Here is an 18719-nt window from a genome sequence, read left to right on the forward strand (position 1 = left end):
TGAATTTGCAGAAGTCCGAGCATTTCAACGGAAATCTCTGTAAGGGGAGGTTTCCATTTTGTTCAATGTGGTGCGATTTGTTATATTTAAGTAGTGGGGGGTGCAGGGGGGCTTTCCCCGCTGCTTACAACAGTTTATTTTGTTTTCCTTTTTTATTCATAGTTGAAGTTTTTTAACTTCGAACAGGATGGTTTGAACATTCCGTGTTCGAAGTTATTAAACTTCGACTATGTAATATAAACCCTCTTCCAACATATCCTTAGCTGCCACAACTGAATCATTTTTTAATCCATATCCCTAAATAGTTCACTTTATTATATCCCCATATATATGGGTAATGCTGGACCAATTCATGTGCGGGTACGTAGTTTATAGTTATAGTTTTTGTTTTATAGCCAGAAAAAAATAACAGAACTATCTTAGAATATACCACAACACAGATGAACTTTTATAGCTCCATCATACACAAAATAGCATCATCTGCAAATAAACCCATTTTTCTTAAACACCATATCAATTATATCCCTGAATTTCACAGTCCCATATTTTCATTGCTAATGGTTGTAAATAGAACACAAAGGGAAAGAGGACACTCCTGCCTGGTTCTTCTGTTCAGACACAACTTATCAGAAAGGATTTTTGCCTCCAATCCTACTTGTATCCTTCTAATTAACCTTACTACTATACAAGGAAATGCAAATTCTTCCACTGCCCTACTTATAAAATCCCGGTTTACTCTGTCAAATGCTTTCTCTACATCAAGACCCATCAATAACAGCAGTACATTCTTACATTCTGATTCCCTCTGGATCATCATTGCCCTATTGTTTGCCTCCCCTTCTCAAAACCACACGGCTCCATATCTATCAATTTTGGCATTATCTTCACCATTCTTTAAACCATTATAGACAAACACTTTAAAATCCTAGTTTAAATTTGAAATGGGTCTATATGAAACTGTATCAGATGGGTATTTAAATGTCTTTAGGTATATTTATCACTTCTTCCCTCCTAGTTTCCAAACTTTTAACAGATTACCATCTGTTCCTGGAGACATTCCTGTAAATTGGTTATACATCATTTTTCTCACATTTACCTCGTGTCTTAACTGTTATTTGCAGAGCCTCTTCTACATCTAACCTTGGCATATTTAAGTCTTTTACAAACAATTCCATTTGTTCTTTTTCTCAATTTCCCCACATTTCTGCTTTATACAAATTTTTATAACATTTCTGAACTATCTCCAATACCTCTACATGATCTACGGTTATTTTTCTTGTTATACGCTCACTAAGTTTGGCAACTACCCCTTCTACTGTTGCCTAGTTGTTGTGCCAAAGGTTTTTGCGCTTTGGAGTTACTATCAAAAACAGTTGCTCAACAGCAATCTTTTTAAACTCACGCACATTATCCAGCTACTCCTTTATTTTCTCCTTAGCAGTTTGCAATTGTGCCTCTTTTTGTTCTGTGAGATTCCCCTAATTTTGTAATACTTCAACTTTTCTTTTATTTCTACCCTATTTTAAACTTCACTTTCATTTTATCCCACTCCTCTCACTAGCTACAACTTCTGAAGCACTTTCTATCTTCCCCTTCCCTGGATACTTTCCACCGTCTCATCTTTACTTCATTACCCTGCATTTTTACCTTCACAGATTATTGGAGCATGATCTTAAATATTTATTAGTTGTGTATCACAGTTCTCAATTAAATGGACATGTTCCAGTGAAATACAATTTCTTTCAATTCTAGCCCAGTTACTGTACCTAGAGTTCCTACTACTGAATTCATATTTTTCATACCAAATATTTTCATAAATTTCTTCAGAAATCTACCTTATTATATTTTTCCCCTCTAGGCCCCCAGATATATCATCATTGCTGCAAATCAATTCAACCACAAATCTGCCATTCTTATCTCCCCCCTCCCACCTTCTAGCATTACTGGAGCTCCTCTAGCAAATGTAGGTACTCCTCTTCATTGTCTGTGATATTCTGCAGAACATCCATCCTGAAATCCTCTCTTTTTCAAATTCACATGCTCATTTATTTCCAAATGTGTCTCCTGTAGCATTGCTATTTGCACTGTGCATTTCTTAACATAAGAAAGTATTCTTTCCTTTCTATGTCTGTGAGTCCATTCACATTCCAAGATAATATAGAAAGTGTCGCCATTATGGTAAGACACCATTATTCCTACCTACTATATATGTCAACTTTTTAAGAAGGTCTATTTTCAGCTTTTGTGATACATGTATCCATTAATGTTTGGCAGTTTTTTTTCCCTTTAGCAGCACTGGAACCAATGTCACATTTTACAAGATTATGTTTTAATAAAGACATAAAAACACCCACATAACCTGTTACCTTGAATACAAACACATAACTATGTGCATCTTCAAATAAAGTTTTACCCTCCTAACAGGAACATTTGTGACAGACAACTGTTAATACATGCCCAAATTAACCTGAAATTCAGGTCATATTGCCTGTGCTTCTACTTACACTAATTGGTGTCTATTCTTTTTGGTCATCTTTAATTACCCTCACCCACATGTGAAAACTGCTTATATACTTTCAGAAATCATCAACTTTTAGTCTTGAAGAAACCAGTGTTCTGTCTTTTACTGCCCTATTAGCAGCTTGCCAAATGTAGTCCTCTGTTGCAGCCTAAGAGACAAGCGGAAACATTTATTGCTAAAAGAAAATTATATTCGGTGCCCTCATATTTACTTGTTTCCACTTAAAATTTGTTATTGGATTAAACCAAGGGTCTTAATTCAGAAGTTCACCTATGCATAACTAAGAGGAAACATATCAGCACTACATAGATTATGATCTGTCTTTTTACACTACAACCCCCCACCTTAACAACCCCAAATCACAGCTCATTAACAAACATGCTTTTATCTGTCTAGTTTGTCTTCTCTTTTTTTTCACTGTTAGGAAAAGAAATTGTTTTACTTAAGTTACCTTTTCTCCTTCTTCCCTCAAGAGTCCTTCAAAACATTAAATGACATGAAGTGAATGCTTTCTTTACAAGTTTATCAAGGTCAACAAAGTCCACTCTTTCCACTTATTCTTATACAGCTGTATTTCACAAAATGTGACTGATACTTTGCAGTCTCACATTTATTCACTAATTTCCATTTTGCTGGTCTTCTTCCTGTTCATCTCCATCTCCAGATTGTGGTTAAATTCCATGGTACTCCCGATTCTTCTGGTGAACTCCTGTACTTTTCTGGGCCTCTCAAGCATTTCCATTTGAAAGAGTGGCAAAGGTTTCACTGGCAAAGTCTCTGTGTGCTTTATTATCACAACAATGGGAATCAGAGTCCCCTTCTGCTTGATAGCTCATTTTTGTTGGACAAAGTTTTGCATTTCCTCCTTAGCCTATTCTGCATAAAACATAGACTCTGATCTTTCAGGAAAAAGTATTATGAAGACAGCTGTATACAGCAGCTTGAAATCGCACGCCTGCCTCTTGAGATTCCCAGGTTATTGGAATAAATGTGTTTAGCTGTCCCCAATTTTAATACTTTTCCCTTCTGGCACAATTTTGTTAGGAGCAGCTCCTTCTGCTGATATAATTGCTTTATTAATACAAGCCTTGATTGCTGTCAAACAGATTTGCAGCATAAACACAATGTGCTCTCTTGATTAACAAATCCTGCAGTGAAACATTAGTCCACTTGCTAATTTGTAGTTGTGTTGTATGCTCCTTCCATTTTGCCTACTACAGAAGAAAATATCAGGTTTTCTTTGTGCACTCTAACATCATGTTTTTGAAACAGCTCTTTTTGAGAGGTCTTGCGTCAGCCAGCCTTTTAATTTCCACCTCTGATGTTCGCAGTTTTCAGTTCATCTTAATAGCTAGAGTTCCTTCTATTTTTCTAGTCTTATTTAATTATATACATGTCTTCAGTGTTTCAATTATTTTAAACACCTCTGAATACATTTGATTTATTCTTTCCTCTAAATTACTGGAAGCCATTTCTTGTACCAAAGCTAAACTGCTTTTTGCTGAACAGCTGCAAAATTCTTCCCAGTCAGATTTTTTGTTCGTTCTTTTCTGTTTGATTTTCTCTTACTTTCTTCAAATGTCTTCTTACAGACAGTACCAGTCAACCAGCAACTGAATTTTACCCAAATTGATAGCTTTTACTGCCCCCTCCCCACAGTTTCAGTTCTACTCAAACTGAAAATCAATGTGTAGTTATCTTAGAAGTCTCTTAATAAGCCCAACTTTAAACTTGAAGGACTCAAACCTTTTCATTTTCCAATACTCTGATCCAAAGCTAACATCAGTAATGACATGGTCAAGAAGTAGCTAAGACTGCCATTACTTGACACAAGAAAGGCAAAATTATCTATGAAGGACTCCATTTTTAAGCTTTTTTTTGAACACATCTTTAAAAGAAACAATTTTTCGCTTCGTTTATGAAGTACAGTAAAAGAAAAAAATGCTGAAAGTGTCAAATTATGCACACTACTAAAATTATAATCAAGCATTTAACACAGCAGATGCACTTTGCCACCTTTCAATGATAGCCTCCCAAAGTTCAGTACACACACATTTACTTTACAGCACCTCATAAATGAGGTACCTAGGATTTTAAGTTCAAAGTCATAACCCTGCTGTGTCCTAATAAAATATTTTATAATACTGGCACTAGGTGACACAAAAAGGGTACAAAGCAACACTGGCACTGACAACAGCATGTGCTAACAACTTTATAAAGAAAGAGAAAATGTGTCCTTGAATGTCTAGAGTACAATGAAGAGCAATATGTAGGCCCCAGCTCAGAAAGAAAAGCTTAAGATACCAAGCCTAGCTGCAGCTAAGAGTAAAGGTACTACATTGCATCTTGATCAACAAAAGGGGGTCATTAAGTACTGCAAATAGATGCTGAATGACCCTAAAGAAGGGCAACCCCATGATCCAAAAAAGTAATCTGTCAGTGCTAAACTAAATATAGGCAACCATGCAGCTCTGCATTGCAGTGTGAGAATTTCAGTGTCAATAACCTATTCATGCAAGCAGTACACTTACAAGAAAGAATACTGCATTGCTCTAGTATCACCGCATTGCTCTACTTGCTCTGTGTAGCTACAGCAAATATAAGCAGTGTTTTCCTATGCAGAAGATTATAATTTACACACAAAACAAGCTGTCAGCTAAGTGGCAGCACTACCCAATCTCTCTCAAATCACTTCATCCAGTGGTGACAGTTAATTTGGTGAGAAGTGTCAACGGTATGTTAGGCAATCACATATATTCTGTATGGAACATACTGTCAAATATTTCTGATTTCACAACAGACAAAATCTGATAAAGAAAACCGGAAATGAGATTAGAAAGTCACAGAACAGTATTTCATATGCCTACACAGAATTTAATCTCTTAGTCATTATAAAAAATAAGATGAATTCAAATAATACTTTTTATTTTAATGAGAACAATAAAAAAACATTATGTTTACAATAATAAAAAGTAACCATGTACAAGGTCCATAAACAATACATTATATTCACACACACAAAATAATTTAAAATGTTCGCAGTAAAGAATGCAACTTTTCCCAAGCAATTAATTTAGTTTTTTTGTCTTAAGCTTTATGTCTGAAATTTCTTTATCACACAGAGACTTGGCTAAACCAATAAATTCTTGATTAAAAGAAAGAGGAGAGTTATTTTTCCAGTGTTTTATGTATTAATGCTTGATCTCCTTTGATCCCAATAAAATGGGTCTATATTGAATCAGCAAACGCTTAAAAAAGTGAACGCTGATTCATCAACCCTAGTTCAGCGAATGCTGAAAATCCCGAACACCCAGAACAGCAAATTTTTTTCTCAGGGAGTTTGCCGTTTCCTCCACTGTTGTGTGATCTCAGAGTTGGTATATTTAAGTAGGGGGGGTGTGGGGGGCTTCACCCCCCACATTAAAATACTGTTAAGGTTTTTTTTTTTTTTGGTGAACAACGATTTTCTTCCCTGGGAAAAAATTCACTGTTCCCGATGGCATTTTCAGCATTCGCTGAACTAGGGTCGATGAATAAGCGTTCATTATTTAATATAGACCCAATAAAATGTATGATTTTAAGAGAGAAACTTGCTCTACTGGAATCAGCTCTTATCTATAAATAAAGTTCATTCATCTAATTATCTAATAGCCAGATATAATTTAAATAAAAATAACTGGTTCGATATACAAATTTGTAAGGGAATTTTTTTATAATAAAATATTATTATTACACGCATGATAATAATACACCAAAAACTTTGGTATTTATTCAAATAATATTTTTGATGCAATTCAGTCAAGTATTGCAGACTGGTTTTTGGATATCCAGATGAAATGCTACATTAGATATCCAGATGAAAAGTACAGTTTTGTACCTACCATAAATGTAGATGTTCGAAGATCCACATTGCTGCAGTCCTTGCACTTGGGTAGTCCGCTGTCCTCGGTCGGCCCGAATATCAAAGTATAAGGCTGACATCGGTCAAGGCGCATTTGACTGACATCAGGACGTCAGGGTACAAATGCGCATGACCGACGTCATATCCTCAGTCTTTTCTTGCCCCAGATGTCAGAAGACCCTAAACATAAAGGTCAAAACCAAAAGACAGCAAACAAACAACCAACCACCCTTGCACTAATTATATGTACAATATATACAATATACACAATATTTACAACCCAACCCACACAACCACCTCTAACTACAGAGGGGAAGGAGGGAGGGTAAATTGGACTGCAGCAATGTGGATCTTCGAACATCTACATTTATGGTAGGTACAAAACTGTACTATGTTCTTCATCTCACATTGCTGCAGTCCTTACACTTGGGTAGAATCCCAAAGCAGAGGTAAGGGAGGATGGCCAAACTACAAGGAAGCAGGAGCTGCCAAAATGCCCTGCAAAACAGCAGTGGCAAAACCAGCCCTGGATTTAGAGTAAAGTGGTAGGTGATAATGCCTAGAGAAAGTATGCACTGAACTCCAAGTAGCTGCCTCCAAAATATCCTTGGTTGCCACTCCCCTCAAAAGGCTGTCAAGTGGCAGTAGCCCTAGTGGAATGAGGCCTAATCCCAGCTGGAATCTCCTTGCCATGATGGGAATAACAGAAAGCAATGCAAAACCCAATCCACTTAGAAATAGTTTGTTTTGACACAGGCTTGCCCTGAGAACCCAAAGCAAAAGAAACAAACAACTGCTGAGACTGCCTGAACCCTTTAGTTCTGTCCAAATAATATTGCAACTGCCTGTGTACATCTAAAGTGTGCAAAATCTTTTCCCCTTTATTTTGGGGATTTGCATAAAAAGTAGGCAAATGAATAGTTTGGTTTAAAGCCACACTAGAAACCACTTTAGGCATAAAGGAAGGATTAGTACGTAAAGATACCCTATCCTTATGGAAAATCAAGAAAGGCTCAACCGCCATAAGGGCCTGCAATTCAGAAACCCTTCTTGCAGAGGTAATGGCCAACAAAAAAGCAGTCTTCCATGATAAATATTTCAACTCAGAAGTAGCTGCAGGCTCAAAAGTTTGTAGAGTGAGTTTCTCCAACACAAAATTGAGATCCCAAGCAGGAGTAGGAGCTCTTCGTGGGGCTCTTATATTCTTTGCCCCTCTAAGAAATTGCTTGAACAAAGGATGAGAAAACAAAGGTGGGTCACAATCATAGTGAGCCGAAATTGCTGCAGCATGAACCTTAATAGAAGAGAAAGACAAACCTTTGTCCAGTAACTCAGTAAGATATTGAAGAGCCACACTCAAATTAGGCTCAGAAACATCAAAATCTTTTGCTGCACTCCAAAATAAAAATCTCTTCCATTTATCTGCGCACACTTTCCTTGTACTAGGCCTTCTAGCTTCCAAAATAACATTCAAAACTTGCTGAGGAAGTGGAGGCCCACTACGGTTCAAAACAGAATATGCCAGGCTGTTAGGTGCAGAGAGTGAAGCTTGACATTGAGCAAATGGCTGTCCTCCCTGTGACAACAGGTGTGGAATCGAAGGCAAAGGCCATGGAGGCTTCCGTACTAGACTTCTCAGTAATGGGTACCAGTGCTGTCGAGGCCAATCTGGAGCTATTAAAATCATCCTTGGCTTGTCCTGTCTGACCTTTAGAAGTACCCTTGGGAGGAGAGGCAGAGGTGGAAAGGCATACACATGAAGATTGCTCCAATTGAAAGAAAGAGCATCCACTCTCCAAGCTGTGGGATGAAACCTTTTTGTGCAAAACTTTGGCAGCTGATGGTTTAGTGGAGAAGCGAACAGATCTATGTCTGGAGTTCCCCATGACACTGTCAAATTCTGAAATACATGAGGATCCAATTTCCACTCGTGGGGATCCATAATTCGTCTGCTCAACACATCTGCTAAGGAGTCCTGTGCTCCTGGCAGAAACCTTGCCTGAAGATTGAGCTGTAAACTGAGAGCAGTCTCCCACAAAATCATTGCTTGCCTGCATAGAGGATAAGAATCGTTCCCCTTGCTTGTTGATGTACCACATGACAGTTGTGTTGTCTGTTAGAATCAACACCTGCCCTGGAAGAAGTAAATCCTTGAAAGCTATTAATGCAAACTGGACTGCTAACATCTCCTTCAGGTTGATATGTAGATGTTGTAGTCTGGCAGGCCACTTGTCTTGTATCCACTTTCCATTTAGATGAGCTCCCCAAGCTTTGTCTGAGGCATCTGTCGTTAAAATCTGACTCGCCTCTGGCCGGGTCACAGAGAGTCCCTTGTTTAGGTGACATTCCTGAGCCCACCACAAAAATTCCTTTTGAACGCAAGGTATTATTTGAATGACAGTGTCCAGATCCTGGCAGTGCTGTGTCCATACATATTTGAGATACCATTGCAGCTTCCTCATATGCAGTTTGGCATTGGGAAGCACCAGAATACAAGATGCCATGAACCCTAAGGCTTGAAGGACTGTCCTTGCAGTCAGCCCGGACTGATGAGATAGTTGATGGAAGTAAAGGGATAGACTCTTTTGTTTGTCCGGGGTTAAAAGGCCATCTGGGATGCTGTATTCAGTCTCACACCCAGAAAGCACATGTCCTGAGAGGGTACTAGACTGGACTTTATTTCGTTCACAGAATACCCCAGGCATCTTAGCACTGCTATCACATATTCCAAATGATGAAGAAGCTCTTCCCTTCCTTGAGCCAGAATCAGGCAGTCGTCCAAATAAGGATAGATCTGTATTCCTTTTAGCCTGAAGAAAGCTATCACTGGAGCCAGAACTTTCGTGAACACTCTGGGCGCAGTAGATAAGCCAAAGGGCAATGCAGAGAACTGATAGTGAGAAGTCCCAGCTCGAAAACGCAGATACTTCCTGCAACTCAGTCTGATAGGAACATGAAGGTAAGCCTCCTTGAGATCCAAAGTTACCATCCAATGATCTTTGCCCAGCAGAGGTAAAAGCTGCTGTAACGTCAACATTTTGAACTTGGGAATGTCCAGATAAGTGTTGAGGGTAGATAAATCCAAAATTGGTCTCCACGTGTTCCCCTTCTTTGGTACTAGGAACAGGCGAGAATAAAATCCTAGGCCCACTTCTGGCATAGGGACCGGCTGTATGGCCCCTATTTGGAGTAACAGAGAAACTTGCTTGTATTCTTTGTTGAGGAGGAACGTCTGGCATGCCTTTGAAAGGAGGCAAGGTATGGAAATAAAACCTGTAACCGTGGTGTATGATATCCAATACCCATTTGTCTTGGGTAATTAAACTCCAATTTTCTTTGAAAAGTGCCAACCTTCCTCCCAAAGGTGCTGCCAGACGAGAAGGCTCTGGCAGCTGAAAAGGTAGGTCATTGGGTCTGTTTACGAAAGGACTGACCCCTGCCCTCACCCGAAGACTGTGCAGGAGAACTCCCTGTTCTAGGCCTGAAAGAGCCCTGAGCTCTGCCCCTACCACGTCTAGATCTACCCCTAGACTGGGAATCATAAGAAGGATCGTCCACCCCTTAGTAGGCCAATTTCTACTAAACTTTGGAGGCTGGACCTGCAAAACATCTTTAACAGTCTGCATAGACTTAGCCTTGTCTTCCATTTTCTTTAAAACTGCCTCAACAGGAGGACCAAACAACACGTCAGATTGTAAAGGAGCATCTAAAATCCTTGTTTTAACATGTTCAGATAAATTTTGATCCCTCAGCCAGGCGTGCCTGCGAAGAACTGACCCAGTGGCAGCCACCCTAGACGAGGCCTGTACAGCATCAAAACCACATTGCAAAGAATGCTTACCCACCTGTTCAGAAACATGTACTAAATCTTGCAACTCTTTACAATCAATACCTTCTGCCAGAGCATAACCTTTAGACTTCAATTGTGAAAGGAGATAGTTTTGGTATTTCAACATGTGAAACTGGCAATTCAAAGCCCTCATAGCAAGAGTGGAAGAAGTATAAACTTTCTTTCCCCATCTATCCAAGGCCCTGGCCTCTTTGTCTGCAGGAACCGGATTCTTAACAACAGAAGCCTTAACACCTTTAGGCCCCTGGCTAACAGTTTCTGGGTCTGCCCTAGGACTCTTAAAAAGATACTTATGAGCTTCAGGCACCCTGTAATACCTATCCGGTTTAACAGGAGCAGGAGGCAAAGAATCAGGATTAAGAGAAGCCTCTGTGAAAACATCTTCCACTACATCCAAAACAGGAGGTATAGCCAAAGGCCTATGCTGGGGTAAAAACAAAATTCCCTAAGCCTTTTCCTGGAATCAGAGAAGTCCTGACCTTCCCACTTAAAATGCTCCCTCATGGAATGAAGAGTTTCTGAAAAGAAAAATCCTCAGGAGGAGAAGCAGAAGGAGTAGAATCATCCACATCAGAATCAGAATAAGGAGAGTACTCCTGCAAGTCTTCAGCCGAAGACTCTGAAACATCTGAAGCCTGCTCAAAACTCCCTAGCTCAGGCTCCACCCTAGGTCTCTTATCAGGAGGGGGCATAGAACCCCTAATCAAAGTAATCAAATCTTCTGCCATTTTAAGCATATGCTTCTTGGGCACAGTTCCTGAAGAGCTAGGGGTAACACCAACTGAAGCTAAACCTGGCCTGCCCCTGGGAGAAGCCTTGGAAACAGAAGGAGAGGCCCTAACCACCCTAGGCAGGGAGGGGAGTATAGTAACCTGAGAAGCCCCATCAGCCTGGCCTGCCTCCTGAGAGGCCACATCCTGCAATAACAAAGTCTCTCCCTGGGATCCCAAAGAAACCTCCGGTGGAACCACCGGCTCCACCGACACCTCTAAAGAACCGGCGTCCGGTACTGACGGTTCCTCTAGCCTAGGTTTAACTGCTTTGTCCTTGCGCTTCTTCGAAGGAGCGGGCGTCGGAGCATCCGTCGGCATTTTATAATTGCACCGCTTCCCGAAGACTAACCTGGCACAATCTAATCTTCTCTTAATAGTGCGCTTATTGAATCTAGCACAACAGCGACACCCAACAACGTCGTGCTCAGGCCCTAAACAAGGAATACACAAAGTATGGTAGTCTCTATGCGGTATCTGTTTCCCACAAGAAATACAATTATTCACTTTTTCTGACATCCGGTAAACCACTGAGGCAAGAAAAAACTAAAATATTCCCCCACGGGGTACTTAGCCAACTTTGACTCGGTCTGAAACTCCGAAATCGAACAATTTCAGAACGCCAACCGGCACTTGCAACGCTGCTTCTGCATCGGACCATGCGGCAAAAAAGACTGAGGATATGACGTCGGTCATGCGCATTTGTACTCTGACGTCCTGATGTCAGTCAAATGCGCCTTGACCGACGTCAGCCTTATACTTTGATATTCGGGCCGACCGAGGACAGCGGACTACCCAAGTGTAAGGACTGCAGCAATGTGAGATGAAGAACATTGCTACATTATTGTAAAGCAACCAAATAAAATAACTGCTAAAATGAAGCTATGGAGGCGTTTTTATAAATATTCAATCTTAAAGAGGCTTTATAACTATTTTACAAAATTGTATTATTAAACCTTTTATTTTCACTATATGCCAACTAGCCAGCAAATTAAGTAAATGACATGACAGCAACCCAAGAGCTATTAAATAATGTGCGACTTCCTCTTTTGGCTGTTATCCTTATCTATAGAAGACAGGATTTTGCGAGAATGTAATTTCAGCTTATTTAGCATACGTAGTTTGCTTGTTAAAAAGGAAACGTGAACAGTTATTCATTTTACTGTTCACATTACAAGCTAAATTGCCGCAGTCATGAGAAAAAGAACTGGGGATCTACTCTGTACAATTCACACCCATACAGTCTATGTGGAGTCTGGATATCCTCACCATGGTCGAGTGGCATTTGAAAGGCATGCGTAGAATGGGCATCGAGCTGGCACTTTGGCACCCATAAAAAATTTACTGCCAATGATTAGCGGACTGGAGTTCCGCTGTGGCGACCCCTAACCAGGAAAAGCCGAAAGAAAAACAACAACAGTTTTTTCTACTGTCATGTAGTCTGTGAATGAAAATTGACTGAAGAAAAATTATGTCAAACAGAAGTATGTTATACAGCAAAACCCTAATCACTTTATTTTACACCTATTTTGTTACTACATATGGAAGATGTTCACATACACTGTCAGAATAGTCTTTCAAATGGTAGTGCATGGTTATACTTGCAGAGGAGACCTTTTGTGGCAGATCACAGTTCCTCTGTCTGGTGATACTTGGTGTCTCAATTTTAAACCGTACATCTAGATATATTTATGTATAAAAGAATAACATTTAACTCCGACAAATATTACATAACCTACCATTCTAAAGACTTCACCATTGTCAGTAAGCTTGCAGATTCATGTTTGCTACTTTATGTCTTGGAATTACTTCAAGTCATCGGCCACAGGAAAAGATTCAGCAGTTCATCACAAATACATTTGTTCTTGTTCCAAAAAAAAAAAAAAAAAAAAAAAAAATAGCACTTTAACATCAATGGAGGGAAAAAACAAGACCATTCACTATTACAGTACTGGGTAACTAAAACAGTGCTGCCCTGCTAATAAAAAAAAAATCAACTAAATTGATGAATCTGAATTCGATTCCACAGGTAGATATTGTTTTGCATAAATTGAAAGAGTCTGAAGAAACTTATTTACTCCTGCTCTCTGCTCACCTTTCGGTCTCTGTTCTAAAAATATTGTACAGGAATTAGTATTCAAAAACAAGAATGTTGATTGGACAGCCCAACAACCAGCACTCCCATTGTAAAATTGAGCATATTCCAATAGAAAAAAAGTGGAGCCCAACCAGCATTCCTATTGTAAATTGAGCACATTCCAATAGAAAAAGTCCAGCTTCTGAAGTACCACTGAGCAGCCGACTTTCTACTGGCCTATACTAAGAGACATAGCAAAATATTAAAAAAAAATGTCAGGCACATTCTCCAAAACTAAACAAACAGAAACCTACATGTTTTGCTTACATTTTTGCATTGTCTTGTCCCATGTTGTTGTTGTGTCTTTCGGCTTTTCCCGGTTAGGAGTTGCCACAGCGGAACTCCGGTCCGCTAATGACTGGTAGTTGATTTTTATGTGCCGAGTTACCAGGCCTGACGCACAACCTTCAACGAAGGTACGCCCATTCACGCATGTCTCCATGCAGAAGACGCTCTAGCTGAGAATCGAACCAGACATCTTGTCCCATGTAAATAATAAAAAAAAAACCTTAACAGTAAAACAAAACAGCAACAGAGATTGTTTTCTCAGTTGCATCTCAGGAACTCTAGTCCCATACTCATGCTTGGTACATCGGTATAGGGAATATAACATGGAAGAAGACTAAAGTGCCGTTATACAAAAACATTATTTAAGAAAGGTAAGCAATTTCTATTTTAAAAGATTTAATTGTATAACAGTAATAATCCACTCCTGTTTGTGGTTATATCAGGATTTACACAGGGTTGCCTTTGTTTAATCACAAGGGCTCTGCATTGTGATCAAACCACACCAGCCATGGGCAAATCCTGATATACCCACACACAGTCATGGGATTATTGCTTAAAAATAGTACTACAGTCATGACTTTCTTAGGCAGATACAGTGTTTGGGTCTAGGAGTATTGGTAAAACAAGAAAAGCTGTAATGGGGCAGAAAAACAACCTAACAAGTAAAACTTTTACAGCCAATGGATTTCTCACTCTTTTTTGGTTTGCTGTTTCTATACAGACATCAAAAGCCACAAAAATCATTTACTCTCTCCTTTAGCATGCACAAACCTTGGGGTTGCAATGGATTACCTACTGGGCTCTTCAAACTTAACGGACCACATTATGAGTACACCCACTGATACACGTCTCTTATTATCTATTCATATGGTACCAGATTTTCTCGCAAGTTCAAGTAAATCTCCCTTGTGTGGGCTAGACCTGAATTTCTTTTGCTAATCTTGGAATTTCACAACTACATTAAAGAAGGAGGTTGTGAGAATTATTATATACAAAATGAGGGATAACTCAATTAAGATAGATGTAGGATGGGTAGCTTTTAAACTAACAGGAGAGTTTCAAATACTGTAGATTATGAAAGAAAAAGAAAACATTAAGAAAGAGATAACCATTGAATAATACTGATCCAAAACAATTTTGGTTTGAAGGATAGGTGACATTAGAAGGCATGTGATCAAAGCTATACTATCCTCAAATTTTACTTCAAATATATCTGTAGATGTTCAGGTTTATTCAAAATCAGAATTTATACTACAAGCTTTTTCAAACGTTTAAGAAGTTTGATGACAAAATAAATGTAATTTTAGAATCAAATTAATCAGCAATAAAACAAATTCTAAGGTCCAGATAGTTACCTATTGCTTCTTCTTCTTTCGGCTTCTCCTGTTAGGGGTCGCCACATCGGATCAACTGTTTCCATTTCTTCCTGTCCTCTGCATCATGCTCTGTCACACCAACCACCTGCATGTCCTCTCTCACCACATCCATAAACTTTATCTTAGGCCTTCCTCTTTTCCTGTTACCTGGCAGCTTCATCCCTAGCATATTTTTCCCAATATACTCTGCATCCCTCCTCAGCACATGTCCAAACCAACGTAATCTTGCCTCTCTGGCTTTGTCTCCAAACTTTCCAACCTGGGCTGACCTTCTAATATACTTATTCCTTATCCTGTCCATCCTCGTCACACCCAGTGCAAATCTTAACATCTTCAACTCTGCCACGTCAAGCTCAGACTCCTGCCTTTTTGTCAATGCCATTTTCTCCAACCCATATAACATAGCTGGTCTCACTACCATCTTGTAGACCTTCCCTTTCACTCTTACTGGTACTCGTCTGTCACAAATCACTCCTGACACTCTTCTCCATCCTGCCTGTACTCTTCTTCTCCTCTCTTCCACACTCACCACTACTCTGTTGATCCCAAGTACTTAAACTCATCCACCTTCGCTACCTCTACTCCCTGCATCCTCACCATTCCTCTATCCTCCCTCTCATTCACACACATATTCTGTCTTAGTCCTGCTGACCTTCATTCCTCTTCTCTCGAGCATATCTCCACCTCTCCAGGGTCTCCTCCACCTGTTCCTTACTCTCAATACAGATCACAATGTCATCTGCAAACATCATAATCCACGGGGACTCCTGTCTGATCTTGTCTGTCAACCTGTCTATCACCACTGCAAATAAGAAAGGGCTCAGAGCTGATCCTTGATGTAATCCCACCTCCACCTTAAACGCATCAGTCGCTCCCACTGCAGACCTCACCACTGTCACACTACCCTCGTACATATCCTGTACCACTTTTGCATACTTCTCCAACACTCCCGACTTCCTCATACAATACCACAACTCCTCTCTAGGCACTCTGTCATATGCTTTCTCTAAATCAACAAAGACACAATGCAACTCCTTCTGACCTTCTCTGTACTTCTCCATCAACACTCTCAGAGCAAACATTGCATCTGTAGTGCTCTTTCCTGGCATGAAACCATACTGCTGATCACTAATCATCACCTCCCTTCTTAACCTAGCTTCCACTACTCTTTCCCATTACTTCATGCTGTGACTGATCAATTTAATCCCTCTGTAGTTACTACAGCTCTGCACATCACTCTTATTCTTAAAAATCGGTACCAAAACACTTTTTCTCCATTCCACAGGCATCCTCTCACTTTCCAGGATTTCATTAAACAATTTAGTTAAAAACTCCACTGCCATTTCACCTAAACACCACCATGCTTCCACAGGTATGTCATCTGGACCAACAGCCTTTCCATTCTTCATCCTCTTCATACCTATTCCTTACTTTCTCCTTGCTAATCCACACATCATCCAGCCTTCTCCCCCTCTCATTCTCTTCATTCATCAGTCCCTCAAAGTACTGCTCAACACACTCTCCTCACTTGTGAGTACATTTCCCTCATTATCCTTTATCCCCCTTACCTGTGCACATCTTTACTAGCTTGGTCCCTCTGTCTAGCCAATCGGTACAGGTCCTTTTCTCCCTTCCTTAGTGTCCAACCTTCATACAACTCTTCATACGCCTTATCCTTAGCCTTCGCCACCTCTCTCTTTGCCATGTACCTCATCTCCTCTTTGTCATGCACCTCATCTCCTTATACTAGTCTACTTTCTTCATCTCTCTGACAATCCCACTTCTTCTTCGCCAACCTCTTTCTCTGTATACTCTCCTGTACTTCTTCATTCCACCACCAGGTCTCCTTGTCCTCCTTCCTTTCCATAGGTCACACCAAGCACCTTTATAGCCATCTCTCTTACTAGCTCTGCTGTAGTTACCCAGCTATTCGGTAACTCTTCACTGCCACCCAGTGCCAACTCTTCCCTGAACTCCACCTCACAATTACCCATTTTCAATTTCCACCATTTGATCCTTGGTGCTGCCCTCACACATTCTCCTCTTCTTGATCATAAATGTCATCCTACAAACCACCATCCTATGCTGCCCAACTACATTTTCCCCTGCCACCACTTTACAGTCTCCAATCTCCTTCAGACTGGCCCTTCTACACAAGATATAATCCAACTGTGTGCATCTTCCTCCACTCTTGTATGTCACCCTATGCTCCTCCGTCTTGTTAAAATACGTATTCACTACAGCCATGTCTAGCCTTTTCGCAAAATCCACTACAATCTGATCTTCTGCATTCCTTTGCTTAACACCATACCTACCCATCACTTCCTCATCCCCACTGTTCCCTTCACCAACATGCCCATTGAAATCTGCTCCAATCACCAGTCTCTCACCCTTGGGTACAGTCATCACCACTTCATCCAACTCACTCCAGAATTTTTCTTTCTCATCCATCGCACACCCAACTTGAGGAGCATATGCACTAACAACATTCATGCTATAATAAAAAAAAAAAAAAAAAAAAAAAATCATACTTGCAAATGTTCTTACTTATAGTACACAAAAACATGTTTAAGATTGGTATAAAATTATATATATATATATATATATATATATATATATATATATATATATATATATATAAATAATCACTTTACAACTGTTATACTGCCTAAATCTAATCCTATTTTTTTTTGTTTTTAAAAATCAACTAATGAATTCAGGTACAACATTTTAGGAAATGGGCTTTTACTATTCAAATATGGACAGCTTCACTAAATTTAGTGTCTAACTTTTGGTTGCATGTCATTGCTGAAAAACGTAAAATCAGATTTGATTTTGTGGCTCAAGTGGATGAATTTGACAGGGTTCATTTTTTACTTCAGTTTTAAAGCTGTTTAACCCCATTCCTATCTTTAGTAAGCAAATAAATATATTCTGAATGGAGCACTGCAATTACAATATAAAAATATTAGAAAGGTGCCCTATGCACTCTTAAGTTTGGGTCTCATAAAGGGATTGAAAGTACTGGCGGATGGCACAGGACTCAAAAGAAAGTAAAACAGTTTTAAAAACTCCGAATGCAAAAGACAAACCAGGAACAACAAGTACAAAACATTTCAAAAACTAAAAGTACTGAAGACACCAGCGAGCCAGCAAGAAGTTTAAAAAAATATTAGTAATGAACCAACAAGATTAAGTGCTTTTGTCAGTCTATAACCAAGACTTCAACAGAATTTAAAAGGTTCAACAAACTCTACAATATTTAAATTGTAAAAAAATCACATAACCACCACATCAATTAACAGAATCAAATTTGTTAACCCCATGTTGTCAAGTACAAAAGAAGGTAGCTGTTAGAACATAAGGTGCAGTGTTTACACTTTGTATGACTTTAAACGCAGTACACTACTGACTGAAATACATTCATTAAGGCCAGGTGGCACACAAGCATTCAACCTTACTGAATACAGAGAAATGATGTGGCAACTAAGATCTTCCCATGGCCCTCCCCTCATATTCTGAGGTACAAAATCCAATCCAAAAAATAAAAAAGAATGATCAGGGTGTGTTTCCACATGCTTGCATAAACTTGTTCCTTATATCTTGATTGTGCTCGTAAATACTCCCCACATAAAAACACAAACATTGAACACACTTTGCCACATATACTAAACCAAGTGCAGTGAAATGAAGTAACCAACTTGTTGTCCCTACCGCTAGTGTGTTTCCCTCAAAAATAAATCTGCATTGGTTGCAGAATCCACACTTGTAGGTTCCCCAGCTCTTGGCTGAATTTGGAGCCAATTTTTCACTGCCCTCCAACAGTTTTTTCAAGATATTCCCTGTCCTATATACTATACATGGTCTATCACTAAA

At 39.5% G+C, this 18719-nt stretch overlaps 1 protein-coding gene across 2 annotated transcripts in view; it reads right to left on the minus strand.

The window, feature by feature from the left end:
* The window catches only part of TSR2 (TSR2 ribosome maturation factor), a 112609-nt gene that overhangs the window by 79114 nt on the left and 14776 nt on the right, over positions 1-18719 (minus strand). Inside the window, exon 2 of one of the 2 annotated variants that reach the window (XM_044089059.1) lies at positions 12782-12906. The exons of the other annotated variant lie outside the window; for it this stretch is intronic. Within the exon in view, the coding sequence (XP_043944994.1) occupies positions 12782-12784 (3 nt within the window). The 5' untranslated portion in view covers positions 12785-12906. The remainder of the gene's footprint in view (positions 1-12781; positions 12907-18719) is intronic. 2 annotated transcript variants of the gene reach the window in all.

This window comes from Protopterus annectens, chromosome 12.part0 (genome assembly GCF_019279795.1).
Source record: "Protopterus annectens isolate FY-2018-M chromosome 12.part0, PAN1.0, whole genome shotgun sequence".
Classification (NCBI taxonomy): domain Eukaryota; kingdom Metazoa; phylum Chordata; order Ceratodontiformes; family Protopteridae; genus Protopterus; species Protopterus annectens.